This window comes from Amphiura filiformis, chromosome 1, assembly GCF_039555335.1.
Source record: "Amphiura filiformis chromosome 1, Afil_fr2py, whole genome shotgun sequence".
Classification (NCBI taxonomy): domain Eukaryota; kingdom Metazoa; phylum Echinodermata; class Ophiuroidea; order Amphilepidida; family Amphiuridae; genus Amphiura; species Amphiura filiformis.
In genome coordinates this window covers 97188158-97214280 of record NC_092628.1, presented here as the reverse complement: position 1 = coordinate 97214280, position 26123 = coordinate 97188158, and the positions used below count along the sequence as shown (strand labels likewise).

At 35.5% G+C, this 26123-nt stretch overlaps 1 protein-coding gene across 2 annotated transcripts in view; it reads right to left on the bottom strand.

Annotated features, from left to right (window-relative positions):
- Positions 1-25587, bottom strand: part of LOC140159104 (neuronal acetylcholine receptor subunit alpha-3-like) — a 99681-nt gene extending 74094 nt beyond the window's left edge. For both annotated transcript variants that reach the window (XM_072182468.1, XM_072182459.1), the window contains exon 1: positions 24847-25587. In XM_072182468.1, the coding sequence (XP_072038569.1) occupies positions 24847-24904 (58 nt within the window). In that variant the 5' untranslated portion in view covers positions 24905-25587. The remainder of the gene's footprint in view (positions 1-24846) is intronic.
- Positions 25588-26123: the final 536 nt, after the last annotated feature.

The following is a 26123-nucleotide window of genomic DNA, read 5'->3' as shown; positions in this document are numbered from 1 at the left end:
TGTTAATGCATTTACCTTAGCATTTAATAAGAAGTCAGTTTTCAAATTCTATTTCTACATCTATATAATGTATTTGAAACATATACTTGGTATAAGCCGGTTACCAGCAGACATGATCTCCCGTCCAACTACACATCTACTAATTGAGCCTTGACCTTTCTAGATGTACTTCTATCACCTTAAGTTATATGTTCATCTCCGTAGGGGGAAATAGATCAACTCAGTGAGATACGGCAATGGTCTCCATACGCCGCTAGCATTCATAGACCATGAGCCAGCATATTATATGCATCATACATTTTCTACATGCTTCATAAGGCGATCCCGGGGTCAATTTTGTTGGTCAAAGGTCAATGTCCCAAATGGAAAGAAAGTTGAAGGTTAAATGACAAAAGTTCAACTTCATCGGTAATTGGAATATAAACATAGGTTTTTCGATATGATTGTTGTATTTGGGGTTTTTTTTAAACGTTGTGGTACCGTAAGTGTATGGACGGTGTGCAAATACATCCATTCGATTATTAGTACTATACTCCTGCAAAGAAAGTACCTGAAAAGGAGCAGTTTATCTGCTCGAAACGTCGTGTTTTTGTTTTTTTTTGTCTGTTTGGTTTTGTTTGTCTGCTACGTGCACAGTGATTTCAATCACTTTCAGTGTTCTTTTGTATGTTTTTGTACTCTGAACAAATTCATCAGGATCGTTCATAAATCACTGGTTAGCAAATGTTCTCAGTACAGATCCAAATAAGTAAAATTAGGTACTCACTAGAAATATTTCGATTCCTATCAGGAATCTTGTTCACTCTGGTTTGGTGAGTGGTGGTGTTTCTAGTTGTTATCGGCAATCTTTGTGACTGATCTTGATGACGTCACATGGGTTGCTTGCCGATTGATGATCTGAACGTAGATTCGATCTACGAATCAAAACATCACCCAACATCTCGCGAGATCTCGAGAAAAGCATTTCCAAGATGTCCGCGCCCGTCAACAAAACAAGTTTGACCGGCTGGTGGAGAAAACAACAAAACCAAAGCTTAACAAGACCGTCTGTGCATCTTTTAATGAAAAGGTTGATCTCAGCGGAAGCCAGCTCAAGCGGTGGGTAATCAATTTATCTAAATATAAAGTAACTAAGGCTCAAGAAAAGGTACTTAGTCGCGGTCTGAATTTTGCTATGTCCCCCGATAAGATTGAATCATCGATCACGAACGAGTTTATCATTGCGTGTGAAAAATCTTGTTGGAAACTACCGAAGGGTGACGCAGCCCAACTTAGATCGGAGGTAGTAGGTGCAATCAAGTCAACTAAAGTACCAAAATCAAATGTAACAAAGGACGAAAGAATCGCCATTAAAGAGCTTCAAAAAGAAAAATCCATTCAAATCTTGGGTGCAGACAAGGGTAGAGCCACTGTCATATTAGATACCACCGAATATGATGAAAAGCTTGAAAATCTGCTCAATGACACTAGCACGTATGAGGAGCTTAAAGAAGACCCCACCCCAAAATTTAAAAAGAAGCTTGTTTCCATCTTAAACAGATTCTTGCGTGAGGAAAAAATATCTCAAAAGGACAAAGATTTCCTGTTCCCCACAGCGGAGATTGTCCCGCGCATATACGGCAGTCCTATGATTCATAAGAAAGACAATCCGCTACGCCCGATTATCGACTACACAGGCTCAATTGGGTATAATGTTTCGAGATCTCTGGCAGACATAATTAGTCCTCTTGTCGGCAACACAGTCCATCATGTCCTCAACTCGAAACAACTTGCTGAGGACTTGAACGGGATCATCATCGGTGATGACGAATACCTGATCTCACATGACGTGGTATCCCTGTTCACTAAGACTCCTGTGGATCTCACGCTGAAGATTATCCGCGAAAAGTTGGAAAAAGATCATGAGTTGAAAAAAAAGGACTCTCCTCAGCGTCGACGACTTGATGGAATTAATTGAATTCATTCTTACTACCACCTACTTCACATCAAAAGGCAAGATCTTCCAGCAAAAGAAAGGTATGGCAATGGGCAGCCCCCTAAGTCCCATAGCGGTCAACCTATTCATGGAATGGTTTGAGAATGAAGCCATAGCCACAGCTCCTGACAACTGCAAACCCAGAGTCTGGAAGAGATATGTAGACGATGTCTTAGAAGTGATCAAGAAAGGAGAAGCGGAGAATCTGACTACACATTTGAACCAAGTTGATCCTACAAATAACATCAAATTTACGTATGAAGAAGAATCGGACAATAGTATTCCTTTCTTAGACACCTTAATTACCAAGAAAGATGACGGGTCCCTCAAATTGTGCATTTATAGAAAACCAAAGCACACGGACCAGTACTTGCAATTCCAATCGCATCATCCGTTACACCACAAATTAGGTGTCGTGAGGACCCTCATTGATAGGAAAGATTCAATTGTTTCTGAGGAAACCGATCGCCAGAAAGAAAAGTCACATATAGAGCAAGCACTTAGTCAATGTGGCTATCCTCAGTGGTCAATAAAGAAAGTTATCGAGGAAAAAGATCTCCCAAAGCCAAAGAAACAAAAACCTAGCGACAGCAAAGACAAAAGCAAAGGCCTTGTTGTGCTTCCATATGTAGAGGGCCTATCCGAACGGGTATCAAGAATTTTCAAGAAACATGGTTTCGCAACATCGTTAAAACCACATTCCACCATCCGCAAGGCTCTTGTACACCCTAAGGATAAGCGAGACCCACTCCAGACAGCAGAGGCGGTTTATGAAATTCCGTGTAAGAGCTGCCCAAAAACATACATAGGAGAAACGGGTCGCCTTTTGTCTACGAGAATAAAAGAACATAAATCGGAAGCAGATAAAGCTAGTGAGAAAACTTTCACCAGAGCACAGAGGAAGGCGTCAACCACAGAAACCTACAAATCAGCCATAGCTGAACACACTGCAACCAATAATCACGTGATTGGGTGGGAGGAGGCCAAAGTCATCGACCAAGAGGCAAACAAAACAACCCGTTGGCTCAAAGAGGCCATCTGGATTAGGAGCAGAGGCAACACCACCATGAACAAGGACGAGGGGGCGTACAGACTTGATCGAATCTACGATCAGATCATCAATCGGCAAGCAACCCATGTGACGTCATCAAGATCAGTCACAAAGATTGCCGATAACAACTAGAAACACCACCACTCACCAAACCAGAGTGAACAAGATTCCTGATAGGAATCGAAATATTTCTAGTGAGTACCTAATTTTACTTATTTGGATCTGTACTGAGAACATTTGCTAACCAGTGTTTTTGTACTGTTTTCCTGACACTTTTGTGGGCTCTGGAATTGGCAATTCTGTACCTACATTGGTTGTTTGGTTTATTGGGTCTGATTATGTGCACAGTGATTTTCATCACTTGTTTTAGTGCATTTTTGTATTCCCATTGATCCCTGTTGTTGTTTGTGGGTTTAGCATTTATGTGGTCCTTGGAACGGATAATTTTTGGCTATTAAACTTTACTTACTTCTAATGCCTACATTTGCTGTGTTCCCCCTCTGCGCACCATCTAGTTTGTATTTTACTTATTTCCCAACATCAAGATGGTGTACCTTGCTCTTTTTCTTTCCAGTTGTTCGTATATTCAAAGTATCCTCTTGTGTCATTTATTGATCCTTGATGTGTTTGTGTCCTCGTCCGTTGGATTCACCATTATCCACTTTTACTTAAGTACTCTCGTATGTAGAGTAGAATAACAAATTTCAAAGTAATAGACCTCTGGAAAGGCAACCGTTTACTAATAGTTTCACAGCATACCCTCACTTACGATCATTGGGTATACCGATCATCAGACGGTGAGATTAGAGTAGAGTAGAGTATAGTAGAGTAGAGTAGAGAAGAGTAGAGTAGAGTAGAAGCTAGTAGAGTAGAGTAGAGTAGAGTAGAGTAGAGTAGAGTAAAGTAGAGTAGATTTTTAGATATATTAGATTAGATTGTACATAATTATTTACCATAGCAGAAAAATAGCGTTGAGCTAAAGAAAGATTGATTTATATAAAATGTTATAATGATTCAATAAATAATGCAATAATTTCTCCATTATAATAGTTTTACAATGTAGATACTTTACAAAACTCGCACGCTTAAATATTGCAGAAAGCCATGCCGAAATTTGAACATACCCTGATCATGATTTTATAATAATGGAATTTTCATATCATACAGTATCTTGATTCCCTTCAGGCAGACATTTTATTTCATTTATTTCCCAGTTTTATATATTTATTTTCCAACCTGTATATTGTGACAGGTGTTCATGTCTAATAATGAAACGTTAATGTAGTCGATGCGTGTCATCCCTTTAATGCGATTTTCTTGCTGATATGGTGCATTCATTGCATTCATTTTGGGTGAAGTCTATACCTAACTATCAATCTATCAAAAACTTTCCGCTTCATATCTCCCCCGTCTCTTTGATGCGCCTGAATTGAATGATATGAAATTGTAATTTGTTCATGGTTATGTAGTTAACACATCTTCTAAATGGGTAGCGATGCGTGTTCGAGTCCCTGTAGTCCCTCTAGGGACAACAACTACAGACTTGACATTAAGTATGGAATATTTCTTCACGAAGTGCCAAGATCACTCTGAAACAAACTCTGATTACTTTTAAACGTCAATTTTATAATTGATATTGGTACTAGCGTTAATTTTCTACTACCTTGAATTAGCGGCATTAGTGGTCGGTTCCTACTAAAAACGTTTTCCTACTAACTTGACAACATTACAAAGGACCGAGACCCGGGGTCGGGAAACAAAAGAACGAACGAACGAACGAACGAACGAACGAACGAAAGAAAGAAAGAAAGAAAGAAAGAAAGAAAGAAAGAAAGAAAGAAAGAAAGAAAGAAAGAAAGAAAGAAAGAAAGAAAGAAAGAAAGAAAGAAAGAAAGAAAGAAAGAAAGAAAGAAAGAAAAGAAAGAAAGAAAGAAAGAAAGAAAGAGAAAGACGAATGAAGGAAATTATATTTACGAATGATTCTCTTTGTTCCAACCTAATAAGATATCAAGTTTGTTTTGGGACCTCATGAGTAGGCTACTCGGGGATATTCAAGTTTTCACAGCTGTCAGACTGACCAAAACTAATATTTAAACAATAAATATAATATCACACTTCATATTCTGCAAGTCTTCTTCAGAGTAATGTATTGTACAACTAGAGAGAACGATGAAGAGCTCGTGCATCTTCTATGGTACAACCCATGAGCTAAGTATAGGTTCTTACCGGTTCCTAACCTTTCGCTGATAAGACCCATAGGAAAATTAAAAGCACACCTTTGCATAATTGCGTACGTATTTTTTTTAAGATTTCGAAAGTCATTCTGTATACCGTATTGCACTAAGTGGTATTGCCGACTTCGTTAACATGATCAATAGAATAATACTTCCATCCTCCATGTCCTCTGCCAATAGTTTTTGCTCATGTTTTCATTGGATCGTTTTGAAAATACACATGACAAGAAAATACTAGACCTTACGTAACTACGGCATATCTGATAAGAATTGCTCAAACTTTAATGACCTCAGATTCTACAAGGTGGAATAATTTCGTCAAGTTTATAATGTCGATAATAGTGTTGATTTCCCATGGCTGGCGTTTACTCTAATGACCTTGAATGTTAATGATTGGTTCAACATACAACGTTTTCACAAAAATCAAGAACGAGACATGAGATTCTCTGTGTCTCAATATTAAAATATATCAAGAGAACCTCATGAGTACTCAGTGGAGATATTAAGTTTTCATAGATGACAGACTGACAAAAACTAATATTAAAACAATAAATATAATATGGCACTTCATAGTCTTCTTCAGTACTGTACAACCCAATGGGGGGTAAGTATAGATTCTTACCGGTTCTTAACCTTTCTCTTGCAAGACCCATAGGAAAATCAAACCCACACCTTTGAATAATTGTGTACGTTATTTGAAGTTCCCGAAAGTCATCATGAATATCCTATTGTGCTATTGCCAGTGTTGTAGGTCTCGAGACCGGCCTCGGTCTCGAGACCGGTCTCGAGACCAGCTAAGCCTGGTCTTGGTCTCGGTCTCGGTCTCGAACCTGCTGGTCTCGGTCTTGGTCTCGGTCTCGGCCCTCCTGGTCTCGAGGTCTCGGTCCGAGACCGGGTTCGAGACCGGCAAAATAGCACCATTCTGGTTACCTGGCAGCAATTCTGCTCAGGCATTTTTCATCAATTGAATCATTCATGATTACTAAGTCCGCAATTAATACTCTCAATCTTACATCAGGACCTACTCATTTATATTCAATTACATGTAGGCCCTAGATCCAATTAGTAATTGTTCAAAACATTGTATGAATTCATCGTAAACAAACTCTATCTCAATCTCGAGAATTCAATTCTGTTAAAATCTATTTTAAGCAACTTCATTGGTGCATTTGCCTAAAGTATACGTACCAAAAATTAGGAACATGAAAGGACTCCCAAAGATTATCACATAATGTTAAACATGTTAAAATGTACATTCTAGTAAACATTTGGCAGAAAACAATTAACAATAATATATTTAGACAACATTTTTATATTATTTTTGATAATTATTATTTTAAAATCTTTCCCAAAGTCTACATTAGGCTCAAGTTTTTAAAGCATTATACAATTTACAAGTTTCAACATGTTGCGTTTTCTGAGAAATGATCTCGCAATATGATACGAACGGTGGCGCTATTTAGAAACTGGAAATTTCAGGCTTTTAATGAAAATAATTCCTTTTATTTTTTTGATGAAATATGTTTATACAATTTCTTTGTTGCTTGTTTCACCTATTCCATCTGTTTAAATGGCATTATTGATACCTACCCCTTGCAAATTAAGAAATATGATTTACGATAAATAGCGCCATCTATAGCTTGCATTTTCTTAATAATGAAGCCAATTCTATATACATCGAACAACAGTGACTTGAGTGCATTTATTATTTCTTTGGGAGGGAGGATGGATCTATTTTGTTTCAAATTCCCATACTTATTATGGCAGGGCTAGCAGATAATGCTACACGCAACTTAATGCACCATGATCAAAGGTGCATTGCATCATGGAACTTTAATATGAGTGCATTCTTTTATAGCTTTTGGGCCCAATATCTTAGGCGCAGATCCGGGGGACAAATCCCCCAATTATTTGAGGAATATATCCCCCATCCCCATCCCCAATAGGTTTCCAAAAGTTACTGGATTCACTATACTTTACGATTTTTTTTTCAACCCCCCCCCCCATGTTAAAAAGAAATCTACGCCACTGCCCAATAAATGGGTCATTTGAACTGCTTTAAATGTTTTGAAATTTTGTTATCTTTGCTAGCACTAAAAATGGATTATATGACCCATCATATACCAGTCACCGAGATAGTTATCATTTATTAATGATATCATTACTTTGAAGCCCGGTCTCGGTCTCGGTCTTGGTCTCGGACCTGCCGGTCTCGGTCTTGGTCTCGGTCTCGGACCAGCCGGTCTCGGTCTTGGTCTCGGTCTCGGACTGGCTGGTCTCGGTCTCGGTCTTGGTCTCGGCTAGGCCGGTCTCGACTACAACACTGGCTATTGCTGACTTCATCGATACAATAACACTTCTATTATCTTTTAATTTAGCTTTCATGGGATGCAGTAGATGCTTTTGCATAACTTTATAGTGTCATAATCTCAGGCGTTGGTTTATAGTCAAATATAATGTGATGAGGTTTTCATCATGTTCAGTTGCTGGCAACTGAAAGAAAGAAAGAAAGAAAGAAAGAAAGAAAGAAAGAAAGAAAGAAAGAAAGAAAGAAAGAAAGAAAGAAAGAAAGAAAGAAAGAAAGAAAGAAAGAAAGAAAGAAAGAAAGAAAGAAAGAAAGAAAGAAAGAAAGAAAGAAAGAAAGAAAGAAAGAAAGAAAGAAAGAAAGAAAGACAGGCTAGATTCTCTGTGTCTCATTATTAAAATATATCAAGAGAACCTCATGAGTACTCAGTGGAGATATTAAGTTTTCATAGATGACAGACTGACAAAAACTAATATTAAAACAATAAATATAATATGGCACTTCATAGTCTTCTTCAGTACTGTACAACCCAGTGGGGGTAAGTATAGATTCTTACCGGTTCTTAACCTTTCTCTTGCAAGACCCATAGGAAAACCAAACCCACACCTTTGAATAATTGCGTACGTTATTTGAAGTTCCCGAAAGTCATCATGAATATCCTATTGTGCTATTGCTGACTTCATCGATACAATAACACTTCTATTATCTTTTAATTTAACTTTCATGGGATGCAGTAGATGCTTTTGCATAACTTTATAGTGTGATATCTCAGGCGTTGGTTCATAGTCAAATATAGTGTGATGAAGTTTTCATCATGTTCAGTTGCTGGCATAATGTGTATAAATTGTGTTGTGAATGAAACGTGTAAAGTATACAGTATAACCCTTCTACACGAGTTTTAGATAAACACATAAACATGGCAACTATTTATTGAACTCATATTGATCCATTATACTTCCAAACAGCAAACACACTGTTTTATAAATGCATCACTTTAAAGCATATAATCAGATAAAGTATGTAAATGAACTTGAAAACTTGGCAATGCATATGTAAGAGAACCATATGAGTACTCAGTGGAGATATTAAGTTTTCATAGATGACAGACTGACAAAAACTAATATTAAAACAATAAATATAATATGGCACTTCATAGTCTTCTTCAGTACTGTACAACCCAGTGGGGGTAAGTATAGATTCTTACCGGTTCTTAACCTTTCTCTTGCAAGACCCATAGGAAAACCAAACCCACACCTTTGAATAATTGTGCACGTTATTTGAAGTTCCCGAAAGTCATCATGAATATCCTATTGTGGTATTGCTGACTTCATCGATACAATAACACTTCTATTATCTTTTAATTTAGCTTTCATGGGATGCAGTAGATGCTTTTGCATAACTTTATAGTGTCATAATCTCAGGCGTTGGTTTATAGTCAAATATAGTGTGATGAAGTTTTCATCATGTTCAGTTGCTGGCATAATGTGTATGAAACGTGTAAATTATACGGTATAATCCTCCTACACGAGTTTTAGATTAACATATAAACATGGCAACTATTTATTGAACTCACATTGGTCCATTATACTTTCAAACAGCAAACACACTGTTTTATAAATGCATCACTTTAAAGCATATAATCAGATAAAGTATGTAAAGGAACTTGAAAACTTGGCAATGCATATGTAATTCTTCACGCATCTACAATTGACAGTATTATGCAGCGGCAAACGTTATCTTGACAATCTACTTGAGCGATACCTCCTCATCTGTTTGCTTTGTTTTTCTGCTAAAACACACGTCCTCGCTATCTCAACAAGGGGTTTGTTTTTGTATCTATCCATAATAACCCTGAACTACGAACCGTTATAAAATGCCAACAATCCATCAATACAGAAGTTATCTCAATTTGACTAGTATATTGCTAGGTATTGCGGCTAGATTTTCTTACTAATAAAGAGAATCTTTTTATCTCGCGCTCAACAGGCTCGGAGTATATATTCTAGTTTGGATGTCAAGTAATTCATATCGAGACTGAGTGTTTGACGTAGGTTACAACATGATGCGCTACAATATGAATTAAAACTGTCTCAATAAGTCTTTGATGTCAGTTTGAAGCATAATCAAAAAGCTTTATAAGAGTATTCACATATGAGCGAATATGAGTGTGCCTCTTTGCTGGGGATCAACCCGTAATATCACATTTTTTCTCAGCAGTAATGCAATCCATGTATGAACCGCTGTGCGCCATTGCCGGCAAACAGAAAAACTCCAAACAAATTATTTCTAGATTTCCAAAATTGTCAAGAGGTTCTTTATAACTTATCATTACCATATTTGCAAACAAATATATGAAGAAGCATGCCTGCTATAATTTGTTAACGGTTCATAAGATAGATATTTTATTATGTGCAAAGAACAGAATGATATTCACAATACTGCATGACTGCTGGAGCCAGTCGTATATTTGAAGTAGATTTCTTGCACGTTTCAACCACTAATAAAATCAAGCAAGCAACACATCTAATTGGGTTAATTATTAGGTTTTTATAGGCCCGTTGTGGCACATATTAACCTCAATTTAACAAAAACATTGCAGTCACGATCCAGCGAATTTTTACAAAATAATTAGATTCACGTGACAAAGTAGCTGTAAATAAGATACTGATGTTATTTCGAAGAGATGTCTCTTTGCATTTTTTAAAAATAAATTTTAATGAACAAAATGTAATCAAATTATGATTATGTGGTAACCTATACACATTGACGACAAAAAGAGCAGTGAATGATCAAAGGGAAACGCTATAAAGTGGTAGCTCATGAAGACATTAGCGTTAGATTGTAATTAAATATTAATTTAAACTAATTAATATTATCTGTTACTTTTCTTATGCTTCTGCGTAACAGGGAAAATTTACTTGCACAATTAACATGGAAATAATACTCCAGTAAATTTTTCAACGACTGCTCATGATTTATGAGTACAATCTTCTACGATCTTGCCATCAACGAATGATGATGAATAATTTAATGATCAAAGGTTTCGTGTATCTTTTTGTTTTTATGCGTTCTTGATTATCTGATTATTATATCATTAAAGGCGATAATTAAATTCCAGAACTACAATAAAACATGTTTTCTTAATGGTTATTATCCAATGACAGCTCGACATACGAAATAGCATATATTTATTCTTATAAGTATTATATATTCTTCTGTGCTATACTTTTGTGTATCAAAAGCAATTGAATGTTTGGCAGCAAAAATTGAATATATATTTGTGTACTGTTTTAAAACAGAGCTCAATATTTTATCTGATAGAAAAGAAAGTATTCACCATAGTGACTGCTTAAAATTAAACCCAAAATCATGTATCTGCGAAGAAGTAGCAACTAACAAAAATAGCTATAAAATTAACAATCAGAAAAAATAGTTCGATCTCATTTTAAGGGTGCAAGTGCCAATAACAAATTTCACAAGTGTCGTCAATACTGAAATATATAACCACTGCAGAAAAATATACAGCTAAGCTAATCCTTCAAAAACAAAACCAGGATGATTCATGCATTGCATCTCGACAGCATCCTAAGGCAAACCGTGCTTATAAATTACAGCAGGCATGTTAAAATGGAAGACTAGGAGACAGTGCGCTCTATGGTTGGAGGTAGATGTAATCGATTTCTGACGCCTTGCATTGACCTTTTGCCCGTCATTAGCCATAGATGCCCCCATTTAAAGACAATATGCCCCAAGGTGATGTTGAAATTATAACACGAGCTTAAGAGAATAATGGCTGAGATAGTAAAGACATTATTATCATCGCATTTATGCGGTACTTGGAATGTCTGACATAAAGTGTTGGTATGAGAGTAAAATTGGAGGTATTTTAACCAATTATTTCAAGATACTCAAGTCAGTGTACCATTAAATCATCTTCATGACTGGTCAAGGATGATCTGCGGTGACCAGTGACGAACAAGCACTCCGGCAACAAAAGCAACATTTTCAATGGGTTTAGGGGCAACCCCTAAATCTGCATCGTTTTCATTCAAAGTGTCACCATGGCAACACCTTTTGGGCTATTAAGACAAATGCTGCATCAAAATTTGCAAAACAAAACTGGGCTTCTTTTTGTTATTTTAGTTTTAAAATATGGATAGGAAAGAAATACTTGCATAATTAATTATGGAAATACACTCCAGCGGACTATAAGTAATTTTTCGATGACTAGTCATGATTTATGAGTACAATCTTGCCAACAATGAATGATGATGAATAATTTAATGATCAAAGGTTTCGTGTATCTGTTTGTTTTATGCGTTCCTGATTATATGATTGATATATCATTAAAGACGATAATTAAATTGTCGGTGAATTCAAAAACTAAGATAAAACATATTTCTTTATGCTTATCCAATGACAGCTCGATATACAAAATAACAAAATATTTATTCTCATAATTATTTAATATTCTTGCGTCTGTGTCTTACTTTGGTGTTTGAAAACGCAATTAGATTTTTTGCAGCAAAAATTTGAATATATTTATGTTTGTGTACTGTTTTAAAACTGAATATTTTGTCTGACAGAAATGAAAGTATCCTGACTGCTTGAAATTAAAACCAAAAATCAGGTATTTGCGAAGAAGTAGCAACTAACAAAAATAGCTATAAAAATAACAATCGGAAAAAATAATTCGACCTCTTGTTAAGGGAACAAGTGCCAATAACAGTGCCGTCAATACTGAAATATATAACCACTGCAGAAAAATATACAGCTAAGTTAATCCTTCAAAAACAAAACCATGATGATTCATGCATTGCATCTCGACAGCATCCTAAGGCAAACCGTGCTTATAAATTACAGCAGGCATGTTAAAATGGAAGACTAGGAGACAGTGCGGTCTATGGTTGGAGGTACATGTAATCGATTTCTGACGCCTTGCATTGACCTTTTTGCCCGTCATTAGCCATAGATGCCCCCATTTAAAGACAATATGCCCCAAGGTGATGTTGAAATTATAACACGAGCTGAAGAGAATAATGGCTGAGATAGTAAAGACATTATTATCATCGCATTTTTGTGGTACTTGGAATGTCTGACATAAAGTGTTGGTATGAGAGTAAAATTGGAGGTATTTTAACCAATTATTTCAAGATACTCAAGTCAGTGTACCATTACATCATCTTCATGACTGGTCAAGGATGATCCGCGGTGACCAGTGACGAACAAGCACTCCGACAACAAAAGCAACATTTTCAATGGGTTTAGGGGCAACTCTTAAATCTGCATCTTTTTATTCAAAGTGTCACCATGGCAACACCTTTTGGGCTATTAAGACAAATGCTGCATCAAAATTTGCAAAACAAAACTGGACTTTTTTTTGCTATTTTAGTTTTAAAATATGGATAGGAAAGAAATACTTGCATAATTAATTATGGAAATATACTCCAGCGGGCTATAAGTAATTTTTCGACGACTAGTCATGATTTATGAGTACAATCTTTTACAATCTTGCCAACAATGAATGATGATGAATAATTTAATGATCAACGGTTTCTTGTATTTGTTTGCTTTTATGCGTTCCTGATTATATGATTGATATATGATTAACGGCGATTATTAAATTGTCGGTGAATTCCAAAGCTATGATAAAACATGCTTTCTTAATGTTTATCCAATGACAGCTATAATTATTTAATCTTCTTGTGGACGTGTCAGTGTCTTACTTTAGTCTTTGAAAACACAATTAGATTTTTTGCAGCAAAAATTTGAATATATTTATGTTTGTTTACTGTTTTAAAACTGAATATTTTGTCTGACAGAAATGGAAGTATGTTGACTGCTTAAGATTAAAACCAAATATCATGTATCTGCGAAGCAGTAGCAACTTTACAAAAATAGCTATAAAAATATTACAATTAGAAAAAATAATGCGATCACTTTCTAAGGGTACAAGTGCCAATAACAAAATTCACAAGTGCCGTCAATACTGAAATATATAACCACTGCAGAAAAATATACAGCTAAGCTAATCCTTCAAAAACAAAACCAGGATGATTCATGCATTGCATCTCGACAGCATCCTAAGGCAAACCGTGCTTATAAATTACAGCAGGCATGTTAAAATGGAAGACTAGGAGACAGTGCGCTCTATGGTTGGAGGTAGATGTAATCGATTTCTGACGCCTTGCATTGACCTTTTTGCCCGTCATTAGCCATAGATGCCCCCATTTAAAGACAATATGCCCCAAGGTGATGTTGAAATTATAACACGAGCTTAAGAGAATAATGGCTGAGATAGTAAAGACATTATTATCATCGCATTTATGCGGTACTTGGAATGTCTGACATAAAGTGTTGGTATGAGAGTAAAATTGGCGGTATTTTAACCAATTATTTCAAGATACTCAAGTCAGTGTACCATTACATCATCTTCATGACTGGTCAAGGATGATCTGCGGTGACCAGTGACGAACAAGCACTCCGGCAACAAAAGCAACATTTTCAATGGGTTTAGGGGCAACCCCTAAATCTGCATCGTTTTCATTCAAAGTGTCACCATGGCAACACCTTTTGGGCTATTAAGACAAATGCTGCATCAAAATTTGCAAAACAAAACTGGGCTTCTTTTTGTTATTTTAGTTTTAAAATATGGATAGGAAAGAAATACTTGCATAATTAATTATGGAAATACACTCCAGCGGACTATAAGTAATTTTTCGATGACTAGTCATGATTTATGAGTACAATCTTGCCAACAATGAATGATGATGAATAATTTAATGATCAAAGGTTTCGTGTATCTGTTTGTTTTTATGCGTTCCTGATTATATGATTGATATATCATTAAAGACGATAATTAAATTGTCGGTGAATTCAAAAACTAAGATAAAACATATTTCTTTATGCTTATCCAATGACAGCTCGATATACAAAATAACAAAATATTTATTCTCATAATTATTTAATATTCTTGCGTCTGTGTCTTACTTTGGTGTTTGAAAACGCAATTAGATTTTTTGCAGCAAAAATTTGAATATATTTATGTTTGTGTACTGTTTTAAAACTGAATATTTTGTCTGACAGAAATGAAAGTATCCTGACTGCTTGAAATTAAAACCAAAAATCAGGTATTTGCGAAGAAGTAGCAACTAACAAAAATAGCTATAAAAATAACAACCGGAAAAAATAATTCGACCTCTTGTTAAGGGAACAAGTGCCAATAACAGTGCCGTCAATACTGAAATATATAACCACTGCAGAAAAATATACAGCTAAGTTAATCCTTCAAAAACAAAACCATGATGATTCATGCATTGCATCTCGACAGCATCCTAAGGCAAACCGTGCTTATAAATTACAGCAGGCATGTTAAAATGGAAGACTAGGAGACAGTGCGGTCTATGGTTGGAGGTACATGTAATCGATTTCTGACGCCTTGCATTGACCTTTTTGCCCGTCATTAGCCATAGATGCCCCCATTTAAAGACAATATGCCCCAAGGTGATGTTGAAATTATAACACGAGCTGAAGAGAATAATGGCTGAGATAGTAAAGACATTATTATCATCGCATTTTTGTGGTACTTGGAATGTCTGACATAAAGTGTTGGTATGAGAGTAAAATTGGAGGTATTTTAACCAATTATTTCAAGATACTCAAGTCAGTGTACCATTACATCATCTTCATGACTGGTCAAGGATGATCCGCGGTGACCAGTGACGAACAAGCACTCCGACAACAAAAGCAACATTTTCAATGGGTTTAGGGCAACTCTTAAATCTGCATCTTTTTATTCAAAGTGTCACCATGGCAACACCTTTTGGGCTATTAAGACAAATGCTGCATCAAAATTTGCAAAACAAAACTGGACTTTTTTTTGCTATTTTAGTTTTAAAATATGGATAGGAAAGAAATACTTGCATAATTAATTATGGAAATATACTCCAGCGGGCTATAAGTAATTTTTCGACGACTAGTCATGATTTATGAGTACAATCTTTTACAATCTTGCCAACAATGAATGATGATGAATAATTTAATGATCAACGGTTTCTTGTATTTGTTTGCTTTTATGCGTTCCTGATTATATGATTGATATATGATTAACGGCGATTATTAAATTGTCGGTGAATTCCAAAGCTATGATAAAACATGCTTTCTTAATGTTTATCCAATGACAGCTATAATTATTTAATCTTCTTGTGGACGTGTCAGTGTCTTACTTTAGTCTTTGAAAACACAATTAGATTTTTTGCAGCAAAAATTTGAATATATTTATGTTTGTTTACTGTTTTAAAACTGAATATTTTGTCTGACAGAAATGGAAGTATGTTGACTGCTTAAGATTAAAACCAAATATCATGTATCTGCGAAGCAGTAGCAACTTTACAAAAATAGCTATAAAAATATTACAATTAGAAAAAATAATGCGATCACTTTCTAAGGGTACAAGTGCCAATAACAAAATTCACAAGTGCCGTCAATACTGAAATATATAACCACTGCAGAAAAATATACAGCTAAGCTAATCCTTCAAAAACAAAACCAGGATGATTCATGCATTGCATCTCGACAGCATCCTAAGGCAAACCGTGCTTATAAATTACAGCAGGCATGTTAAAATGGAAGACTAGGAGACAGTGCGCTCTATGGTTGGAGGTAGATGTAATCGATTTCTGACGCCTTGCATTGACCTTTTTGCCCGTCATTAGCCATAGATGCCCCCATTTAAAGACAATATGCCCCAAGGTGATGTTGAAATTATAACACGAGCTTAAGAGAATAATGGCTGAGATAGTAAAGACATTATTATCATCGCATTTATGCGGTACTTGGAATGTCTGACATAAAGTGTTGGTATGAGAGTAAAATTGGAGGTATTTTAACCAATTATTTCAAGATACTCAAGTCAGTGTACCATTACATCATCTTCATGACTGGTCAAGGATGATCTGCGGTGACCAGTGACGAACAAGCACTCCGGCAACAAAAGCAACATTTTCAATGGGTTTAGGGGCAACCCCTAAATCTGCATCGTTTTCATTCAAAGTGTCACCATGGCAACACCTTTTGGGCTATTAAGACAAATGCTGCATCAAAATTTGCAAAACAAAACTGGGCTTCTTTTTGTTATTTTAGTTTTAAAATATGGATAGGAAAGAAATACTTGCATAATTAATTATGGAAATACACTCCAGCGGACTATAAGTAATTTTTCGATGACTAGTCATGATTTATGAGTACAATCTTGCCAACAATGAATGATGATGAATAATTTAATGATCAAAGGTTTCGTGTATCTGTTTGTTTTTATGCGTTCCTGATTATATGATTGATATATCATTAAAGACGATAATTAAATTGTCGGTGAAAAAAAAACTAAGATAAAACATATTTCTTTATGCTTATCCAATGACAGCTCGATATACAAAATAACAAAATATTTATTCTCATAATTATTTAATATTCTTGCGTCTGTGTCTTACTTTGGTGTTTGAAAACGCAATTAGATTTTTTTTTTCTTTTTTTTGAATATATTTATGTTTGTGTACTGTTTTAAAACTGAATATTTTGTCTGACAGAAATGAAAGTATCCTGACTGCTTGAAATTAAAACCAAAAATCAGGTATTTGCGAAGAAGTAGCAACTAACAAAAATAGCTATAAAAATAACAATCGGAAAAAATAATTCGACCTCTTGTTAAGGGAACAAGTGCCAATAACAGTGCCGTCAATACTGAAATATATAACCACTGCAGAAAAATATACAGCTAAGTTAATCCTTCAAAAACAAAACCATGATGATTCATGCATTGCATCTCGACAGCATCCTAAGGCAAACCGTGCTTATAAATTACAGCAGGCATGTTAAAATGGAAGACTAGGAGACAGTGCGGTCTATGGTTGGAGGTACATGTAATCGATTTCTGACGCCTTGCATTGACCTTTTGCCCGTCATTAGCCATAGATGCCCCCATTTAAAGACAATATGCCCCAAGGTGATGTTGAAATTATAACACGAGCTGAAGAGAATAATGGCTGAGATAGTAAAGACATTATTATCATCGCATTTTGTGGTACTTGGAATGTCTGACATAAAGTGTTGGTATGAGAGTAAAATTGGAGGTATTTTAACCAATTATTTCAAGATACTCAAGTCAGTGTACCATTACATCATCTTCATGACTGGTCAAGGATGATCCGCGGTGACCAGTGACGAACAAGCACTCCGACAACAAAAGCAACATTTTCAATGGGTTTAGGGCAACTCTTAAATCTGCATCTTTTTATTCAAAGTGTCACCATGGCAACACCTTTTGGGCTATTAAGACAAATGCTGCATCAAAATTTGCAAAACAAAACTGGACTTTTTTTTGCTATTTTAGTTTTAAAATATGGATAGGAAAGAAATACTTGCATAATTAATTATGGAAATATACTCCAGCGGGCTATAAGTAATTTTTCGACGACTAGTCATGATTTATGAGTACAATCTTTTACAATCTTGCCAACAATGAATGATGATGAATAATTTAATGATCAACGGTTTCTTGTATTTGTTTGCTTTTATGCGTTCCTGATTATATGATTGATATATGATTAACGGCGATTATTAAATTGTCGGTGAATTCCAAAGCTATGATAAAACATGCTTTCTTAATGTTTATCCAATGACAGCTATAATTATTTAATCTTCTTGTGGACGTGTCAGTGTCTTACTTTAGTCTTTGAAAACACAATTAGATTTTTTGCAGCAAAAATTTGAATATATTTATGTTTGTTTACTGTTTTAAAACTGAATATTTTGTCTGACAGAAATGGAAGTATGTTGACTGCTTAAGATTAAAACCAAATATCATGTATCTGCGAAGCAGTAGCAACTTTACAAAAATAGCTATAAAAATATTACAATTAGAAAAAATAATGCGATCACTTTCTAAGGGTACAAGTGCCAATAACAAAATTCACAAGTGCCGTCAATACTGAAATATATAACCACTGCAGAAAAATATACAGCTAAGCTAATCCTTCAAAAACAAAACCAGGATGATTCATGCATTGCATCTCGACAGCATCCTAAGGCAAACCGTGCTTATAAATTACAGCAGGCATGTTAAAATGGAAGACTAGGAGACAGTGCGCTCTATGGTTGGAGGTAGATGTAATCGATTTCTGACGCCTTGCATTGACCTTTTTGCCCGTCATTAGCCATAGATGCCCCTGTTTAAAGACAATATGCCCCAAGGTGATGTTGAAATTATAACACGAGCTTAAGCATGTTAAGAGAATAATGGCTGAGATAGTAAAGATATTATTTTCATCGCATTTTTTGTGGTACTTGGAATGTCTGACATGAAGTGTTGGTATGAGAGTAAAATTGGAGGTGTTTTAACTAATTATTTCAAGATACATAAGATACTAGGGCTGATAAAAAAAGCAAAACAAAATAAAAAGGCTTTCATTTATATATCAAAGTGCAGATGTTGGTGTGTGTTAACGTGTTCGGTCGTTATATTATGAGCAATGTCTTTGAAAGGAAATCATAGGACAAGGAAGAGCATGAAAATAATAACAAATCTACAATGTACTAATATATTCACAATTGAGATGTTTCAAGCATCCAATGTACACTGTCTAGTAAGTCTGGAACCTTACAATAGGAAAAACAAAACTAGTTACAAAACTATTGTTATGCAATACGAAAGAGTTGAAATGTGACGGTGTGGGTGTTAAACTGTTATTATTAGACAGGAAAGACCGCATTACTACCAAACTTGCTTCACATAGAGTGCATGTGGGGTAGGTGTGTAGGTGAGAAACAAAGACATAGAGAAACAGTGAGAGTATGATGCACAAAACTTTAAAAGCTATGTGATATAATAATGAGTTATTCAACTGCCTGGCACCAATGTATAGCTTTTCCTGTTTCCGCTATGCCACGAATGTGTAAATTTAATTAATGTAGCACAAGTTTATAGTATGTGTGATCTGAGTAGCAGCTATTATAATTAAAGAATGCCTGCTACTCTTTCAATGATGCGATATAATACATGAATTTTATAGCCGATACAATGTAGTTTTTTCCTATTTCTGCCACTCCGCCGATATACAACTTTGACAACTTATTTGAGCTTGTTGTAGCCTTATTTAATTGATACTGGATTGACGTTTGCCCCTCATCGCATGCAATGTGTGTGTAGGGATGGGGCGGATTGGTTTTTGCGTGTGGGTGGGTGTCCGATAGGTATAGTCTTTATTGCATGTACGAAGTACCAACAGTTATTTTGTAATATTCTATGGCGACTGAAGAATTACAATAAACGAGTTATAGTTTGTTTTTGTTTTGTATTAGAGTCTGGTATAAACAGGCACACGGTACTACGAATGCTATATGTTACGAACTGTCTGGTTTGGAAATAACATACGTTAATTGGCGAAAAAGTTACGAAACATTAGCATCAGTAATTAATAATTATGGACAATGTAATATATGAAAATATATTGACACTGAGAAAATAAATGAAATTGCATACCGTAAATAATGTTTGCACATCACTTGCCCACAATTACGTCATTTTACCTTGCCATGTATACCTGATTTGTAAATCCGCATTATTTTAGTATATTATAAAATAATTGTTTTAAATGTTATTATTTTCCAGGTGCGTTTCAATATTGTTTTTGTACGTGTACAACATCACAATAGTTTAATTAATTGTTTATTTTAAAGTTTCGTACAGGTTTTGCACATTGATGTATCTAGCTGAGCTCTAAATGTTTTCGTCAATAAGTAAAACCGTCCCGATCTCAATGGTGAATTAAATTGAAGTACATGACCGGAATAGAATGCTATTGCGTCTTTTGTCTCCAGGTATAAAACTGCATTGGATCGTGATAATTTCATTATTAGAGAATTCAGTTACATAGAATGATGTCTTTAAAATGTCAACGTCTGAGAGTCGGAGCAGTGAGCAGACGATATAGTATGGTAAGAGAATAAAAAATACCCTGCACGCATTGGGCCTCACTGAATGTTAAATCATTGTCAATTACTATGTCAGTAAAAACGTTCAATTATGTAGCAATTATGTTACAATTACCCAACTATTATTAGAGCGTGAACAAAATGAGATTAATGACCTCACAGATCATTACCACTGATGCTCAGCAAAATAAGAAGTTAGATGCATGCAGGAAAGGAGGAAGCTTACTGCAACTCCTCTGTGGATATTTTACATTTCCTAAATGGGGGAAAGTAAGATAATGTAAATGCTCATACAATTGGCCCGATCTTAGGTAATATATACTGTGAGCTCATGGAATGGCTCATTACTTATGTCTTGCTTATTGCTAAAATATGTGTTGGGTTTTCTGGTAACAAATAATCTTAAACAAACAATAAAGGGCGAATATGATAAATATCCCAGTACTCTTTAGCAGACGATAGTTCGGCTAGAGTTGTGAAACCCGAGCGCATTGGGCTTCACTGAATGGTAAATCATTGTCGATCAATTTGGCAGTAGAAACTTTCAATTATGTAGCAATTATGTTAAAATTACCCAGCAATAATCAGAGCGTGAACAAAATGAGATTAATGACCTCACAGATCATTACCACTGATGCTCAGCAAAATAAAAGTTAGATGCATGCAGGAAAGACTCCTCTGTGGATATTGTACATTTCCAAAATGGAGGAAAGTAAGATAATGTAAATGCTCATACAATTGGCCCGATCTTAGGTATACTGTGAGCTCATGGAATAGCTCATTACTTGTGTCTTGTTTATTGGTTGAATGTGTCTTGGGTTTTCTGGTAACAAGTAAACTTAAACAAACATTGAAGAATGAATATAATAATTTGCAAAGATAAACCCATGCACATAGGGTCTCATTGAATGTTAAATCATTGTCATGTCCGTAGAAACGTTCAATTATGTAGCAATTGAGTTACAATTACCCAGCGATTATCAGAGCGTGAATAAAAATGAGATTAATGATCTCACTAATCAATTAAATTGATGCTCAGCGAAATAAGAAGTTGTATGTATGCATGAGAGGAAGAAGCTTATGACTCCTTTGTGGATATTTATCCTTTCTCAATGGAGGAGAATAAAGATAATGGGTTAGAAGAAAATTGGTCCAATTTTAAGTAATACCTGCAATGGGATGCTTAGAATGGTTCATTACTTATTTCTTGTTTCCTAATAGAATGTGTCTTGGTTTTCTGCTATGCTAACAAAAGCTTAAACAAACATGGAAAGGTGAATATGATAATTTTCACAAATATATTTTGCAGACGGTATAGTAATGTATAGGACGGTTGGGGAAAACGCCGCGCGCATTGGGCCTCAAGTTAATGTTAAATCATTGTAAATTAATTTACAAGTAGAAACGTTCAATTATGTAGCAATTATGTTACAATTACCCAGCGATTATTAGAGCGTGGATAAAATGAGATTAATGACCTCAGCAATCAATAACACTGGTGCTCATCAGCGAAGTAAGAAGTTAGATGCACGCAGGAAAAGTAAAGCAGAAGATGATTACTTTAACTCCTCTGTGGATATTGTACATTCCCTCAATGGAGGAAAGGAAAGATATGTAAATACTTAAACAATTATTGGATGGCATCTTAGGTAATACTTGCTGTGGGATGCATGTGATGGTTTAGTGCGTGTGTCTTGTTTCTTGGTAGAGTGTGTCTTGGGTATTCTGCTAACAAATTAACTTAAACAAACATAGGAGGATAGAATCTGAAAATGTGAATACTGAACGAATTGCAGATTGTAATTATTGCACCCAAAAACTCTTAACTTGTAAAGATACAAAGTCGTTTTTTATTTTAGCGCACAAAGTTTGTAATCCAAATATCTTACAAAATACACGTATGCCATATTGCACATGTTACTCGCAATTGATCCTATTCATACATATTTTCATCAGTAAAGTGGTATATTGCATGCAATAATTTTAGAACACGTGGGGTTAAGCTATACATTGAGCGCTAGGCTTCCTTCTCATATCCGGGACCGTAGCACTGAGAGTAACGCCCGGGGACGTTCCAATCGGTGAAATCACACAGAATGAGAGCGGACTTTAATTACAACTGGCTTTTTCAAACATAGCATCCTTGTATTGTGAATGTGGCACAACATGGCTGCGTTTCCTTCAGCAAACTAGGAGAATCAGGCATACAACTTAGGGCAGGCTAGGCAGGCGTATACGAATGAGCACACCGAACTGCCTGGTAACTTGACCCCTTCACAAGAGCATTACGAAAGCAAAATGCCGCGAGTCTTTACTGCATATACCTTACATTAGTTCATTAGCTTTTCAGCATCTCGACATTTAAAACCACAAGGTGCTGGAGCCAGGATATACCTGATTTTTTTTTTGGCAGCAAGAATTGAGAAAAGGGAATCATTAAAAACCTCCACTGAGCTTTTAATTATAGAATTGAGAGCCTCATACTCTGAGGGGGAGTAAACCCTGAGGCTGTTACGTATTGATTTTGACTGCTTAGCTGTAAATACTGCGCTACACCTTTGTGATGGGTTAGCCGCTCTTTAGGGAACTTGAGAACAAAGTTGAAAAGGGGTGCTTTATGGATGGCAAAACCGTATAGATTATCTTAAGTATATTTTGCAAACTCACACGTAAGATTGTAAATTCACTGCTGATGACAGAAACTAAATCAGTATAGTTGACATGGTTTGTCGGCCTTTAATATAAGTAAAGGATACAGAAATTAATAAGCATTGAGTTGATAGTATTACACATACGACTATGCATTAGTTCAAAGTGTTAAAAGACAAAAACTGGACTGACTGTGATGACATCGAGGTGTATAATTTTTCCTCATGCTACTTCAATTACTTTAAAAGATGCAGCACTGAGATTATCATAAATAAATACACATGTATCTTAAATTTTGCATCGTTGTGTTGTGTGTTTGCTCTTCAAATATCAGAAGAAATTTGATGAATAAAGAAAAAAAAACCCATATTATTCACCTAATTACTTTATACATGTATGTTTGTACATTGTTTTATATATGAATGTTTGTTGTTTTGTTTTTTAGTTTATCTTCTACGAAATACCTTTACTAGTGGTTCGCACACGTGGATGTGTAGGTGGTGTCTCTCTAAATAATTATTTTTGTGTTAATGTGGTTTGATCTTGTTAAAATAGTTGTATTTGACAAGGTCGTTGCCGTTGTTGTTGTTGTTGATGTTGTTGTTGTTGTTGTTACTGTCGATACTGTTGTTGGTGTTATCGTTGTTGTTGTTGATGTACAAGTTACGTGGATAAGTAAATATGAGAAAATGTTAGAAAATATAAACCATAATTTGCATTACATTGCACCTTTGATTCAATCAATATGAGTAAGTCGACAGATCAAAATTAAATTACAACAAGTAAGATAGCAGAACTATCAGAAGAGCGCTCAAAATATCAGAGTTATAAACATAATTATGGCTTTTATGTTAAACCTAATTTTGCTACAGGTCTGTGACCATTCTGTTTTTTAAAAAGACATTTAATTGGCGAAAGATCAAATTTAGATGTCCGCTCTCCCCATGGTACGTTTGAAATTGAGCAAATGAAATTTGGCAAATGCATTGAGAGTGTTCCATCCTGAGGGTACGTCAGGCTATCGTCCTATATGCAGAGATGGAAAGAATGAGATGACTGAATGTCCCATCCCGATAGCATCTAAGAGAGCCCATATGGAAAGCAATACTGTTATAATGTATTCTATTTTGGTTAACCCTCTACAAAGACAATACAATTCTTACCACATAGCAATTTAACAAAATAATTTGAGAATATATAACAAGAATGTACGGTAACTAATCTATTACCAACATTGAGATATACTAACTGAAGAAACCGATCACTATTCATTAATGATATATATAAATTATTCCTTTCATTCAATTATTTATGAATACATTTTGGCAGTAATTTTTGACTTCTACTTTGTGTTATCCTTTAAAAATGCTGCATATTCCAATGCAAAAGAACATGATTTGGACACCTTGTGCAGAAGCATTTATGTTACGACACATCATAAATTGAGGTGATTGATTTGGTAAACTATACGACATTAAATATTTATAAAATGAACAAATTGATAGATCGTATGTATTATTCATCAATCTACCGACACTTACATGACATTCAGTGCGGTATTATGTTACTCCGATTACTATGTGAAATTACAGATGACAAATCCAATTCCACTCACATAATATTATAATTACCGCTATAACCTTACCTCTGATGCTTTCTATAAGAAGCAGCCAAAAGAGCTCATAAAAATAGAGAGGCTTCATTGTAAGTGTATCAAATGTTGCAACAAAAACGGTGTCGATTCAGAGGCATCGTTGAAGTAGACGCCGGAAGTGGAAAAACACCATTACTATCACAGCTGATGGTGTGCACAACTGCAGACTTGTTAGTATTATTACCCAATACTAAAATCGGTATATATTCCATAGTTGTATCTGCAACCCATGATGATAACAAATCCAAGCGCAAATATTTAACACACAATCCGTGTCTTCAAAACAAGTGTGGTGTAGTGTTGTTGTTCTGTTCGTGTCGTTAAGAGTAGCAGGTTCGCGTTTAGCTTTTATTGGATCAACGTTCCCCGAAAGTACTATGAGCATTGATGCGTTAACCATCGTTGGGATGCATAGTAGCATTGGAGAGTATATAGCCTCCCTTGGCGAAACACACGGCTCAGTCAGTCTGCAAGTCTACCTAGCGTAAATAGAATCCTATGAACTTGTCGTACATTGGCTGATCGCATTGGGCCAACTCAAATTGGATCAGCGTATAAAAGGTGATTGGGGGTATCCCGATTCCCGGTGTTTATAATGATCCATTTGAATATGTTAACCATTTATAATCCACGCAGGCGTTTAGCGATGGGAATTACCATACCGTCCTCCTCAACTGTGATTGCAGGCAATATGTGTGTGTTGTTATTTCACACATGAGTCTACGTTTGCTTGCAAATTGCGCAGTCGCATACTTCACGGTATCGAGATAAGCAGAGACTAATTAACAGAAATATTGACATAGTTACAATACTACAAATTAATTTCTGATAGTTATACTACTTGATAAAGAAATACTCCTTACACCAACGAAGGTGAATCTATTGACACACACAAAAAATACACAAGATGACTCAAGCGAAATCCGCCATTTGCACGAGCGTGTGAAGATATGTTGATAGTCGAAAGATATATGTACGATTATTTTCTAATCCATGCCGAAAAATATTTTTATCTCGTCAAGACTTCAAGTAGAAGTTGATGATGGCAATATGTGTGTAGTAACGTATCAAGCTGATACGCATTAGTGGCGGTTATGATTGGACCCCATTGCATTCCGGTGATGTCCACTAGTAAACCTTGTCATATCACACTTTTATGGGAATGGTTTACGCTTGCTCTGCTGATGATAATCACAGAAAATAATGATTTGCTTGTGTATGTTTTTATTTTTTTATATGTTGAGGAACATAAACGATCGGAATGAGCT